The following is a 14,209-nucleotide window of genomic DNA, read 5'->3' on the forward strand; positions in this document are numbered from 1 at the left end:
CTACAAAAGAAAAAATTGCTAACACATACCTACATATAAATGAATGCCTTTAATAAATACTGAGGCATAGATTAAGTACCATGATCTAGGATAAAGACGGATGGTAGCATGAACCCTAAATCCTAAGTTTGGCTATTATTCTGATGGGCTGGAATGCCTGTTAAAAAGCAATACAAAACAAGTAACCCCAAGTGAACCACTTACAATTTTATACTCTGTTGGCTCTATGACTTCTAAGTGCTACTTAGACTAATGCTTTATAAAAAGTGGCTAGAAACAGTATTACAGAAATGAGTGCTGGCACTGGTCTCCTAGATTGTGTTTGATACTCTATTTTTAAAATGGTTAAATTTGAAGTTTTATTATAAAAACACATTATTCTAAAAAAGGGGCATTATTTACAAGAAAACAGTTATTGGAGATAAAGAATTACTAAAGTAAAATGAGCAGGTCTAGGTCAAGAATAATAAAAACATATAGACTGAAAAACTCTCAGAACATCAAATTTTGAGGTTGTGAAATAACACCCACAAAGAAGGAAGACATCGAACAAAAGAAAACAAGATGCAGCTTAATCACTTTATAAAATTGAACATATGTAGTGATTGCTTGTGACAGAAGAGACTGGGTTTGATCAGCCAGGATGTATGTTCCAGACTAATGTTCCGTTGTGCAAAATGACTGCTATGTGAACAATACTGAATTCTATGAATATGCTGGCAAAAACGTACTCAAAGTATCTATGCTATTATCTATGCCAAACACGGGACTGAATGTGTGTTTTAAAGTAAGTAGTAACGACTAGTGGGTCCACCTAAATATTACCTGAATGTGTTTTCTTAAGTTCCTTATGTGCTTTTCCAGTCTTTTCTTGTTCATCTGAATCACACAGAAGCATTTCAGGTATCTAAAGAAATGAACATGATTTTTTGTATGAAAATAACGAACAATAAAAATTTGAGTTAAAATAAAAAAAAAAAACAAACCTTCAATCTAGTTTCTCATTTGAAAAGACTGAATACGATAGCTTTATTCAGAAAAAGGTATTTACAGAATCTTTGTAGCATTAAAAAGATCAGTTCTGCCTTTCCCTATCACTGATAACTTCCTGTTCTCTCAAGCAGAGGCGCTTTTGCTGGCTGTAAGAATGAGCAACTGATTCTCAGAGGACTCCTACAATAACACAAATGTCAAAGTTGTAAAAAGATGTACAACTCAGCAGGAAATTAGACAGTCTTAAGTACAACTGTTGCAGATCGCAGAATCTTAGAATCATAGAATGGTTTGGGTTGGAAGGGACCTTAAAGATCATCTAGTTCCAACCCCCCTGCCATGGGCAGGGACACCTTCCACTAGACCAGGTTGCTCAAAGCCCCATCCAACCTCAGAATTAAACAATGCCTAAGTCTAAGTCCTTGAAGTCTTTTTCATGGTCTAAGAGTGGTCTTACCTTCATATGTTATCAACTATACAATGTACAATGGTAAAAATAAAAAAAGTATATTCAAAGGTTCTGGCCTACAACTAAATGACAAGACTCCACCTAAAAAAAATCCCTACTGAAGTGAAAGTGAAAATACTCTGAAAAACATTTTTTAACTGTGGACGGAGCTGGCCCAAACATTTTTGCCAAAATGAACTTTCAGTACAACCTGCCATTGAAACTGAGGCACAATGGCAGCTGGAGGAGCCCCAGTAACCCATGTAGAAAAGGACACTCTGCGCCATCTGCTCCCATGGCTCTCCCAGGAGAGCAACCAACCCCGTAGTCCAGGTGTAAAACCCATCAGGAGTCAATGGGAGAGGCCAGTTCACCTTACAGACTAGACTGAGGGGGTTACTGCATAGGAGTCTTGGGACACATTATGGGATGCAGTGGAAAAGCATTTCAGATTACGCAAGACTTACTATGGGTTGGTAAGCCACCACAGGGGTCGGCTGCCAGAGGGACTAGAAGGTCCAGGCCAACTGCCTGAGAGACTGTGGAGTCTGGGAGTCAACTGAGACCTGGCTGCCTGTGTCTGTGTACATGTAAACATATGTGCCTGCACAGGATGCAACAGGGACATCCTAGATCCAAGGCCAGCTACCAGATAGACTGTCTAAGCCCAGTCACTGCAAGGATCCACTGTGTGTGTGTTTATGTGTGCACACAGAGTGAGGCAGCCTGTACCAGCAGCTGCAGTGGGGCTGTGGCCTCAGGAGCTTGTACATCCAGCTGCCAGCACCTGGGGAGACCAGGAGATCCAGAGGCAATTACTGGAGGGTCTGTGTGTCTGTGCCCAGCTGGTAGGGGGATCCATATTCTGCATAGGTACATATTTCCCACTAATGGACCTTCATTGTCATCACTCAGAGAGGGGAACAGGATGATACCAACAGTGCTGTTTGTGTCTGTGCTGAGGGTTTGTGTTGTTCTGTGTTGCCAATCACATGCATATATGTGCTGTATATGTGCGTTTGTGTGTGTGCCTACTGTGAATACATCCTCAGCTTCACCACTGGTTCAAGTTGGGGCAGTGGAGCTGCAGCGGCCTTGCCCCTATCACGGTACTGGATTTGGCAATCTCTTAACATATAGAATACATATATTTCTCAAACTTATACTGTGAACGTCCTGAAACAAGCAGATTTTGATCCTAAAAGTAACACACTGACTCTGTTCCCTCAAGCAAAACACTTAAAAAGACTCAAGAATAACATAAAGTTTACAGTGAAATCTTAGACCTACAGCAGCTCATATACACATAACAATCCTATTTTTAAACTAGCTGTCAAGCATGCTAGTAACAGCAGATATCAGCATAGCTGGCTTTAACATTTTTCTTGCAGTCTGGATTTTGCTCTTAAATGCTGTGTTTGATCAGAGTCATAGGAATCAGCATTTTGTTCAAGTCGGCCCACAGAGAGAATGAAACATAATGTTTCTGGTAAAATAACAGTGCTAATACTACTTAACTGTTCTGCAGAATTTTCTGTCTTTGTAGGACTGCACCAATGGATAAGCACAGTGACAATTATTCTTTCACAACTTTAAATATTTTGATCTTATTCACCAAAGCTCAGTTATTTTTGGAGATACTAATTTATACAAGTCACAGTTTGTAATTAATGCAATTTACCTTTTTCATACTGTTTTCTGACCAAGTTTCCATCCACAAAACCTGACATTTCTTGTACAGTGCTGGATTACTTTCACAGTTTATTGTGAAATTTAAATTGGTAGAATCCATGATCAAGACAACATGCAGATTTTGTTGGATCCCTAAGAAAATGCAACATATTAAATATTTAGTAGATAACAATCTAACTATATGATGGTAAATTTATTGCAAATACAACATAATTTACTGTCCTTCAAATACTTATCACAAGGTAAATTCTGAAAAAAAGATACTATTACACCACATCACATTAGGGCAGGAATGCTTATAAACAGAACTTATACAAATTAATTTAATAACATGGATTCTCATTATGTATATTACACTGTATTTTTTTCTAATTTAGAAGACCTGACAGTATTCAAATAGGTACCACTAATTCTCATTCCAATCAATATAGACCAACAGAACCAAATAGCAGTAGTTACAGGGCCCTTGAGTATGACTGCCAACATCTGTATTCTTTCAGTCACATTCTTCTATTTATTTGTAAACCATTTAATCTTTTTGTTGCTCCAAGGAAGAAACACAAATAATTAAGAAATCCATCTGTAAACTTGCTTATGATTACTCAGAATCCAAAGTGATTTGTAGGTATAACTGACAAATAGAAGAAAACTCTGTTACAAGATATATATGCTAAACAAACCAGAAAACGATGGGGACAAAAGCTTTCTTCCTTCTAATTACTTTCAACAGCAGATTTCATAACAGCTTTGTAGAACATTCATGGATACAAAATTTCAGATAGAAAAATGAATGGTAAGCTGAGGGTTCTGTGCCCTTAAATATCACACTGTAATCCTGCCTGGTTTTTAATAACTAACTGAAAGTTAAAAATGCACATAAAACAAGGACCACGTTAGAAATTATTCATCCATTATTATACCACGTTCGTAACTTTGTAATAAATTATAACTTAGAATTCTGTTCACATACGGTATGTGAAATAGTTGAAAATTGGTCCTGTAAATCCATCTTGTGAAGCTTGATCCTTCAGAGGAGATAGCAATGGTTCTAATTCTTCTATTTTATATAGCCCAGGAACTTCTCCTATTTCAAGAATGAATTTAAAATGTCAGATCAAATACACTATAGTTCTTCAAATTCCTTTGAAGGATTCCCTTGAATCCTTTATATAGAGAATTTGAATATGGTAGTATTCACCTCCATACTTTCACGAGTATCTGTCCATGTACTTCATCATTCTTTTCATGATATCACGAAAACAACAAACCAAATTATAGTGATTCCATTTAACTTAAACAGCCTACTTTGTTTATATTACTGAAATATACTTTAAAAACTCATTGAAATCTACCCAAAGACAGTGATCCAATACTACATACAAAATAAATCAAACCAGACTTTGTCATACACCAGAAAATAGAAATATGAAAGAGAGTAGTTATGTAGGTCCTCAGACATAGAGGTTTAACATTGGATGACAAGCATCTGATACTGTAAGGAGACTTGGATTTGCACCTGGGAGACAGGAAAATCTTGTGCTCTTTTCAATCAGCTCTTGAACTACTGCAGTTTCAAAAATCTTTTAGTAAGTTAGACTCAGTCCTTCAATTATCTCTCTGATCAAGGAAGAAAGTTAGATAACAAAATAAAGTTACTTTTGTTATTTGTTATTATTATTTATCATCTCATTACTTTCAGAAAAGTGGGCTTTGGTGGTGTCCATTTAAGTAAAGGACTCAGTCTATACAATCTAGTAAAACACTGGGACACCTCTCAATTTTAAATTTTATTAGAAAAGGGAAGCTGTAGAGTAGAATACATTATCATTTTGTTGTTACACTGTCATAAAGAAATCCTTCGAAATAAGTTCCTTAACTTGCAGCTTCGAGGAACTGAAAGCACCCGTACTGCAGGGCAGGTTAAGGGATAGCTAAGTGAACTTCAAGTCAGTTTCTCATGTACAAGCACTCTAGCTAAAGCAGTGTAGAAAGCTAACTAACACTTCTGGTATGGACATAAAGTTAGAAAACATCATCTAATTCTGCCTCATTGACCTAACTCTGTGTGGTAAAAGTAGTACCATAATCTTTTTGGACTTGTCTCACCTGAAGACAGTAAACTGTTGATCATCTCAAGGAATGTGGAATGAACAAACTGATAGTCTTCAAGCAGCAAGACCACCTGCTGTGCTTCAATCCCTGCAAGCTCCATCACCTAGAAGCAGGGAACACATTTAAATCTCAGTATATGGAATATATATATTGTTTATAAGAGAATGATAATCTTTCCTTGATTATATATTACATACATATTTTCTCCACAGCATCTACACTATTATATATTTACAAAAGATTACTAGGCGATTCAGTTATATAAGATATCAAATATAAAGAACATTCTACCTAGATGTACAGCTTAGTAATGAAAAAATAATTGAAACAAACCCTTTCATAGAGTATATTTATGTTCTAGATGTGACTCTATAATTATACAGTTGTGTCACTCTTTTGTGTGGGCTTAGCTCTAGAATTTTCTTTAGCATTGCTGAAGATACTGGGAAACTCCTGATTCAAGGTTTGCATTTGTTTTTAAATAATATGTACACTTGCATCAATCACTAAAATTTTACTTGATTCAGCTACTACCCTATTAACTGGCAGACCATAGTAGCGAAAGAAAATAAAAATATATACAAATATGAAAATATAAACATGAAAAAAAACCTTTCCAATATTCACATGAATTTAGAATTTATGAAGTCCACAACACTCATAAAAACAGCTCTGGTATTCAAAAAAGTAGAGTTTCAGGTAATTACTGTAAAAAACAATATACACACCTAGACACTGAGAACTTCTAAAAATCTACTTGTTTCATTTAGATTGTGTTCTTCAAAATTCACATATTCTTTTTTTTTTTTTTAATGCACACCTACAACACTACAAAATGGAACACACTGAGTGACTTACATATTTAAGGTCATTTTTGAACTGCTTCAGCTCATAGCCTCTGGAAATTTTGGGAGTTATCAGAACAGCTCCATGCATATGACTAACTAAAGAGGTAACTGTTCGACGACCTACACCACTCCGTCCTGCCAAAAGAAGTGATCCTCCAGGAAAACTTAGCACTCTGTCCACTTTAGACACATAACTGAGGACTTCTTGGAAGAGTAAAATCTCTATCTCTTTTTTGTCTCGCCCATAATGAATAATACCCTATTAAAAAGGAAAATAAAAGAAATGTGTTCACTAATAATAAATAAAAGTAGTAAGATATGAAAGCATCCAACATGTAAAAGTTTAGAAAAGAAGGGCTTGAAAGCTTAAGAGACCACACTGGTATTCATCACAAATAAATTATTTATGTGACAGAATTTAGATACCTCGCATACTCTTTACCAGTAAAAAACCAGACCACATTACTCCCAGCACCAGGATACCCTAGAAGTCTTTGATATATTGAAATAGAAATCTACCACTGAGTTAATTAAAATTAAATAATGAGCCAGAACAAAGTGTGAGCTGTGTCTCTGACTACAGGTTAATTAATACATAACTTAGAATAATGTTTTAGGCAGCTAATTGCTGCATAATTGCAGATTATGGAATTTCCTAGTGAAACACACATAATAACAGATCCTAAGATCAAAATCTGGCCTTGTTATACTTAATAAAACCTCATCTTTGAAGCCCAATGTAATTGTGTAGTCAGAAGAAAAAACAAACTCTCTGATTACTGAGGCTATTGAACTTCATCATTTCCCATATAGTTTATTGGTCAAAAGTTGGCAATTAAGGAGAGGGAGTTGTTTCCCATCTACAAAAGCAGACCATCAAACACTACTAATAAGGGGAGGTGATCTCAAAGTTCTCATCCTGAAAATCAGTCAGCCTAGCACAGTTAATATGTTTGCATTTCTCATCAAGCTCTTTTTTTGTACTCTACTGTTTAAAAGCATGTCCAAACAACCCATTTGTATTTCTTAATAAAAATTATGTTAGGAAATTACAAATTCAGAAAGTAAACATTTAATAAAACACTTTGGTACTCAAACAATACATAATATATGCACATCAGTGTTTCTCAAACTGTTGTAAATCACCAGCAAATGCAACTGATGTCCTTTCATTAAAATAATGTTGCTATGTGATACTTCCTACTGCCTGCACATAGCATCACAAACCTTCCCTCACTTGACAAAATGCAAAAGATGATTCCTTGAACAAGCAGCAGACCCCACCCTAAACCTGGTGTTCACATGTTACTTCCAGCAAAAAATGTCTAGAATAATTGCTTTGAATCCTTGCTGTGTATATTCTTTAGTCTTGTCTCACTTTTTGAATAATATCTTTCAGGTCTGTTGAGTTTAGTCTGCCAAGTGGCCTCCCATGTGGTGGTAGTGCCTGTCCTGGTGTGATGAATGCCTCTTGACAAGCTCCCCAAGTTACATAGAAAGTATCTATGAAAATAAAAAGAAACATTCAAAAGTTTAGGTGCTCGGCTCATATGCTATCTGACTTGATCAGACTGAATTGATTAGGCAGTTCCTAAACAAATATTTCAACTTTGGGTAGTACGCTTCAAATGGTTTACCTGCCATATTGTCCAGAACATCTGAGCCCCAGTCAGTTTGAAACACTTTCATCAAAATATTATCAAATACATGAAGTTCTTTCATGCCAACAATTTTGTCACGGAACAAACGACGTGCTTCATAAGCAACAATTTCCAATACATAGTCTGTAGATTGTATTGATGATCCTACCAGATTTAAGCAGAGATTTAACTTGATATATTTATAATAAATTTTACATTTCTCAAATTTTCCTCTTCAAAATATGAGATTGAAAATGAGTAAGTGAAATTACATACCAGCAGGAGAGCATCAGTAAGGAAGAAATAAGAGAAAAAGTAAACATTATGAAGTGCTTTTTAATAATATCTTTATGGATCATTACAAGATAAAATGAAAGATATTTTATTAAAACAAGTTCTCCAGTTTAGTTCCAGCATTCTAATGAAAATGAGTAAACACAGTAAAATTTAAACACAGTAAAAATTAAAAGACAAAATTTCAGGCAAAGAAAACAAGAAAATCCAGGAGACTGTTTTAAAGGGGAAGAGAAAGATCGATAACGAATACTATAATAACAATAAATACCCAAAACAATGTGTATTATAATTTGCCACTAGAGAATACAAAGCTTCCATATTCTTCACAAAAGCAAGAAGGAAGGCGAGATGAGTAAATGACATGCTATATTGTTCATCACTGAAAAAGAGTATGCATGTCACCTTCAGATACAACAACGGAGTCCTTAAATGGGCTGAGATGACCCATTTGTTGATTGTCAGTGTAGCTTTTCTGACCTCATTCAAGCTACGTTTTTACCATCTGATGATCCCAGAAAATAAATGGAAAGTGAGCACAACATTCTTACCACTTTTATACTCTTTAAGCAGCTCTCCGTGTAACCCTTTAATCAATGTAAGAGCTAAAACACAATAAGAAGTTATTGCTCATGATCTAGTAATAATAGCAATTTCAGACAAAAACCAGATTAGAAAGAGGCCAATGCTGTCTATTTGGAAAAGCACATAAAATTGAATACCTTTACAAACTTCACCATTTCCAAAGTTAAGGGAAGAAGAACTTTCAGACTAGGCTGTAATTATCAAGCATTCCCAAGTTGTGAGAATATTTAGGCTCTTATATAGATATTTGTAAACTTTCACACACATGAGATAAACATATAGAAAACATCTAGAAAACTAAGAGTGCTTATTCTTCTATTGTTAAGTAGGTCATAGATGATGTGTATCAGTAGTAGTTCCACAGTCACCTCACCAGGTTTACACAACCAGGTACAAAAAGACAAGTGTGAGAGGCAAGTCTCTGCAAATCCAGAAGACAAGACATATGCTCAAAAAAAACCCCAGCCCACAACCCAAAAACACCCAGAAAAAAATGGTGGGTGGTAGGTGGTACACTTCAAGTTCCCGTAGCAGAGAATGCAGTCCCAATCTACTAACTTCCCTTAATCTATAAAGAGCTCACACACATATTTAAAACATCATTGGAGTTTTTTAAACTTGTTTACTATATGTTATGGAATGTACTCTTAGTCATTTTTTCCCTCTACTGAGTTACAGACAGTTCACAGTTTAAAAAGAGTACCAGTAAGACTGACATCAATAACAATCATCTAAGCCATTTAGAACTGCTTTATCAATGAAAATGAAATAAGTGACTTACCACTTGTTAAATCATATCTGAATAAACCAAGAACCCAGTGAGTAAGAATACATGGTGTAAAAAGGTAATGACTGTGATCATCAACTGTGAATTTCGCTCGTACCTAAAAATGGTAGCGAAGAAGGGGGGGGAAGTTCACATGTTTTAAAATGTAAAGCACTTGGAAATGTAGCTTTAAAGTTTTCTAAAATACCACATAAATTAGTTTTCTATTTGTTCTATATATTTAGATATTTTATTAATGCACTCTAGTTTTTCTGAAAAGTGCAGAAATGAATTGTTTAAATCTTGTTTTCTGACCACAAAAGATTTTCTAATCAGAACATTTCTTCTGTACTGTCTTTGATGCAAACAACTGCATATGTCACCTAGGACTGTTAGTGCAGTATTATTAGACAAAACACAATTTTTTTAAAGCAATACCAAATATAAAATGCAAAGGAAATATAAAAGTGTAATAAAAAAGTACCTCAATCAGTAACACTTAGTCACTACAAAAGACTTCATATAGAAATACTAACTCTTCCTCCAGAGAGGATATTTCAATTTACAACTATATCTTTAAATCAAAAAATAACTGCCTTCATCATTTATTTGGTCCTAGTGGATGACATTTAAACCTAGATTTCTTAGAATACATTGATAATATCATATGAAACTCCTGCTAACTGGTGCATGTTAGCCAGTGACTATACCCACATTCCAGTCATAAAGATTAGTTTTATATCATAGTTCAGTCTAGATGGGAACATGCATACATTCTTGGAACATACAAGAAGCACTTACATCCCCACAGTACCTACCCCAGCAAGGCTATCTACACGATTAAGAAAAGCAAGTACTTAAGTGTTTTGCTACATAGAAGTCCATAAAATTTTAAGTGGGAGGATATAATGAACTTGTGTGTCTAAACATTTACTTTTAACAGTGTAAAATTTTAATAGGTAGTATTTGATGTGTGTAAAGGACTCCACCCTCATGTTCTCTATTCATAACAGCATCCATAACATCTGAGCACATAACAATCTTTGAAGTACACTGTCTCCTCATCCATTAAGTAGGAAAACACTACTATCCACATTTTATAAATCAGGAACTGAAAGCATAGATTTGTTAAGACGCTTGCCAAAATCATACAACAAATCTGTGGGAAAGCAAGAGCACTTACCACTTACTCAGTTTGCCTCTAATACCTAAGATTCTCTGCAAATAAGTAGCTCTAAAATTGATATCAACATTATGAAAAAGATACAAACTTGGATTTTAATACTGATAAACCTTTTTATTCCCTTGTTAACATCAAAGGTTAATTACTTACAAAAAAAACCCCTGAATTCTCCATCTCCTTGAAAAAAGAAATTAAATTTCCATACCTGTTCATATACTTGAACCATAGATCCTGCCAGCTGATGTATTTTTGGTAAAGAACCCCAAACGGGGTGATTCTTTAGATTTTTCTGTAGCACAGGTTCCAAGTAGGCACTATAAATAGTTTGCAGTTGGTCTCTTTCTGGATAGCTACCAAGGAAAAAATAAGTAATCATTAGGGACTATCATTGTTATTTTTTTTATTAAAAAGAATCAACGTTATCTACACAATTACTGAGAAATTTCAATTAATAATATCTCCCTCTAGCAGCAAAGTAAAATTATTGTTTTATTGCAATAGGCCACCCTCAAAAATTTTCTAAATACATCTGTAAATGTGTTCAAACTTAAAAACAAACAAACTTCTTTTCAGCTTCTCTAATTTTGTAACCATATAGCACCTTAATATAAAGTTGCAAAAAGTAGTTTACTGAAAGCAAAATCATCCAACAGGAAACATACTTCAAACACTTCACGATCAACAGGTAGCTACAAAATACTCCTTAGCTGGTTTCTAGTGCTAAGAGGCACCAAACAGCACCAAATCTGAAGATCCCAAACTGGTAAAAAAATATGAAAGACTAGAACAGCCACATCTTCATAAAGACTAAACTGAGTAAGGGCCCTATAAACAGAGGCTGAATCTGAGTTCTGAGAGTCAAACTGATTTCCACATACTTACTCAATTGCACAGACACGAACAATAGAAGTAAATCTGGAGGTAAGTTTATGTCTTCCTAATGTTCCTCCAGCAGACATGGAAGCCACAATTTGAATGTTTTCTAAACCAACCCATTCCAGATTTTCATCATAAAATCCTTTATATGTAAGAACCTTTAATAATTAAATAAATATTTCATCAAAAGAAAGGCAACAGAATATCATACAAAAAAATTTTAAAAAATTAGTGAGAAGTATATCATTATTACTGTCTTCTTAACTGCCAGAGGCATACTCCTCCTCTCAGTCTGGTGTCAGCTGCAAGCTTGCAGAGGGTACAATCTGCCCCATTGTCCAGATCATTAATGATGACGTTAAACAGGTACTGGCTTCCAACTAGACTTTGTGCCACTGATCACCACCACCCTCTGGGCCTGGCTGTTCAGCCAGTTTTCAACACACCTCACTATCTGCTTATCCAGCCTGTACATCAACAGCTCTTCTGTGAGGATCTTTTGGGAGACAGTATCAACAGCCTTAGTGAAGTCGAGGTAGACTACAACCACCGCTCATCCCTCGTCTACCAGGTCTGTCATTTCATCACAGAAGTTTATCAAGTTGGTCAAGCATGACTTGCCCTAGGTGAATCCATGCTGACTACTCCTGATGATTTTCTTGTCATTCATATGCCTACTGCATTATAACTCATTGAGGTGAGCACTGCCTTTATTTACTTATACATATAAGCCAAATAAAAATGGTATCTTATTTCTGGCTGACACCTACGCATTCTATCAAAGGATAAACAAAACTAATGTCAATACAGATGCAGGATTAGACACTGGACCAGGTTGCCCAGAGAAGCTGTGGATGCCACCTCCCTGGCAGTGTTCAAGGCCAGGTTGGATGGGGCTTTGAGCAACCTGGTCTAGTGGAAGGTGTCCCTGCCCATGGCAGGGGGCTTGGAACTAGATGATCTTTAAGGTCCCTTCCAACTCAAACCATTCCATAATTTTATGACTCTATGATGTTAACTCTGAAAATAATCAATGTAGGTATTTACTACATACACTAAACTACTTCCAGTATACTTCAGTCTCTTCACAATAACAAATGTAAGTGTTCACCTGCTGTAGAAAAGCCACGAGAGTGCTTGTTCCCCATTTATCAGGTTTGGGTAGGTTGATATCCTTTAAGTACAAAACAAGCCTTTCACAGTCCTTTGGTCTGTATACTCGTCCAGTGTTTGTACTGATTACAATGCAAGTTTGACTTAATTTTTGTAGAAGATGTTGAGAAGTAGTTTGTGCACTGCAGTGAATGGTAGCAATCTGAGTGGATCGGAGTTGAGAAAATGCATAATGAAGCAGCATCCTAAAAAAGCAAATGTGTACATACATATAAGTAATATATAAATGCATTAAAATACTGTGCATCCAAAGACATTGTATAGTTTTTGAATTAAAATGTATATACTACATACTGTATTAACGTAATAGGTGATAAATGAGATTTGCTGAATTAAACATTCTCGCCTTTAAAATTGTAATATTTTCAAGAAATTCAATAAAAGTGTAGTATACAGTTACACAAAACAAATACCTAGCCTAAATACCTTGTATATAGTGATCCAACCCACCTAAACAAGGAACCTAAGATAGGCAACAGGATGAGCTACATTCAGTTGCCTGCACACAGGCATCTAGTGCCTCTTGAGATGAGACTGGATACCTCATGTGCCTTTCAGCTGTTGCTCCATAACAGCACAGGTTTTCCAAAGGTCCTGTTTCATATCTAAAAGCCTCATTCAGATGTCTTAGATGTATAGCGGCAGCCTGAACTCTCCCCATAGATCTATTTGCCGCTACAGAAGGTTTGTTTCATTAGTAACATAAACAAGTGATATTCTAGCAGAAAGTCATATGATAAAACCATTGTAACAAAATGCTACAAACTTTGTCAAATAGCTAGAAGCATATTTTGCTTAAAATAGGAAATACTTTTTACCCCTTTCCACATCCTTCAGGACCCACAAGAAGAAATGGCTGCTTATTGTTAAAGTCTAGCCAGGGTCTAAAGTAATCTAAACCTCTTTGCATGTCAGGTGTTTGGATGACGGGAAGTGTTTGGAGACTACTGAAGTCATCAGCTGTTAGATTTTCAGTTTTCCTCAGTTGATATAGCATTAGTCGTCCAGTGTCAGTGTCATAATATGTGTCCAGAGGCTTCCTCAGATCTGGTGGAGATTCTTGTGCCCAACTGAAGATCTTCAAAAAAAATAAAGCTTCTGTTAAATCCATACTCCTAATGACAAGATCTACAATTTCAAGCTAATCTAAAGAATGTTCAAAGAATAATTCTGTAAAACCAAACATCTAATTCTTCGATTTGATAGTTTTAAGACTGCCTTTGAGAATTCAGTCGTGTTATGCATATGCTTTATGATTAAGTTCTTAACTAAACAGTAACATATTACTCTTCCACATATTACTTTTTCATAATATAAAGAACAGAAAATAAACTGTATTTAGCAAAGCTTTATATAAACTTTTTTTCATATTAGGCAACATAGTTAATAATAATCATAAGAACGAGCTAACTCCTTCATATGCATCAATAGCTAATTCCAAAAGCCGAGTCTAAACCTTTACCATCTGCCCGGTATATATGTTATAGCTCCAGGCTGTCTTTTGCAAGGAACTATTTCCTTCTCCCCAACACAAAACCCAAGTGTGATTGTGGAGATTACTATCTCCAGAGACAGACTTCTGTAGACACTATGGACCAG

At 35.5% G+C, this 14,209-nt stretch overlaps 1 protein-coding gene across 1 annotated transcript in view; it reads right to left on the minus strand.

Moving 5' to 3' along the window:
- DYNC2H1 (dynein cytoplasmic 2 heavy chain 1) overlaps positions 1 to 14,209 on the minus strand; it is a 193,292-nt gene that overhangs the window by 137,047 nt on the left and 42,036 nt on the right. The window contains exons 42-53 of the mRNA XM_068417541.1: positions 13,429 to 13,688; positions 12,549 to 12,795; positions 11,444 to 11,595; positions 10,767 to 10,911; positions 9,394 to 9,496; positions 7,731 to 7,898; positions 7,472 to 7,596; positions 6,104 to 6,352; positions 5,240 to 5,348; positions 4,104 to 4,217; positions 3,123 to 3,265; positions 826 to 907 (exon numbers count right to left, since the gene is read on the minus strand). Of these exons, the coding sequence (XP_068273642.1) occupies positions 826 to 907; positions 3,123 to 3,265; positions 4,104 to 4,217; positions 5,240 to 5,348; positions 6,104 to 6,352; positions 7,472 to 7,596; positions 7,731 to 7,898; positions 9,394 to 9,496; positions 10,767 to 10,911; positions 11,444 to 11,595; positions 12,549 to 12,795; positions 13,429 to 13,688 (1,897 nt within the window). The remainder of the gene's footprint in view (positions 1 to 825; positions 908 to 3,122; positions 3,266 to 4,103; positions 4,218 to 5,239; positions 5,349 to 6,103; positions 6,353 to 7,471; positions 7,597 to 7,730; positions 7,899 to 9,393; positions 9,497 to 10,766; positions 10,912 to 11,443; positions 11,596 to 12,548; positions 12,796 to 13,428; positions 13,689 to 14,209) is intronic.

This window comes from Nyctibius grandis, chromosome 2 (genome assembly GCF_013368605.1).
Source record: "Nyctibius grandis isolate bNycGra1 chromosome 2, bNycGra1.pri, whole genome shotgun sequence".
In the NCBI taxonomy this organism is placed as follows: Eukaryota; Metazoa; Chordata; class Aves; order Nyctibiiformes; family Nyctibiidae; genus Nyctibius; species Nyctibius grandis.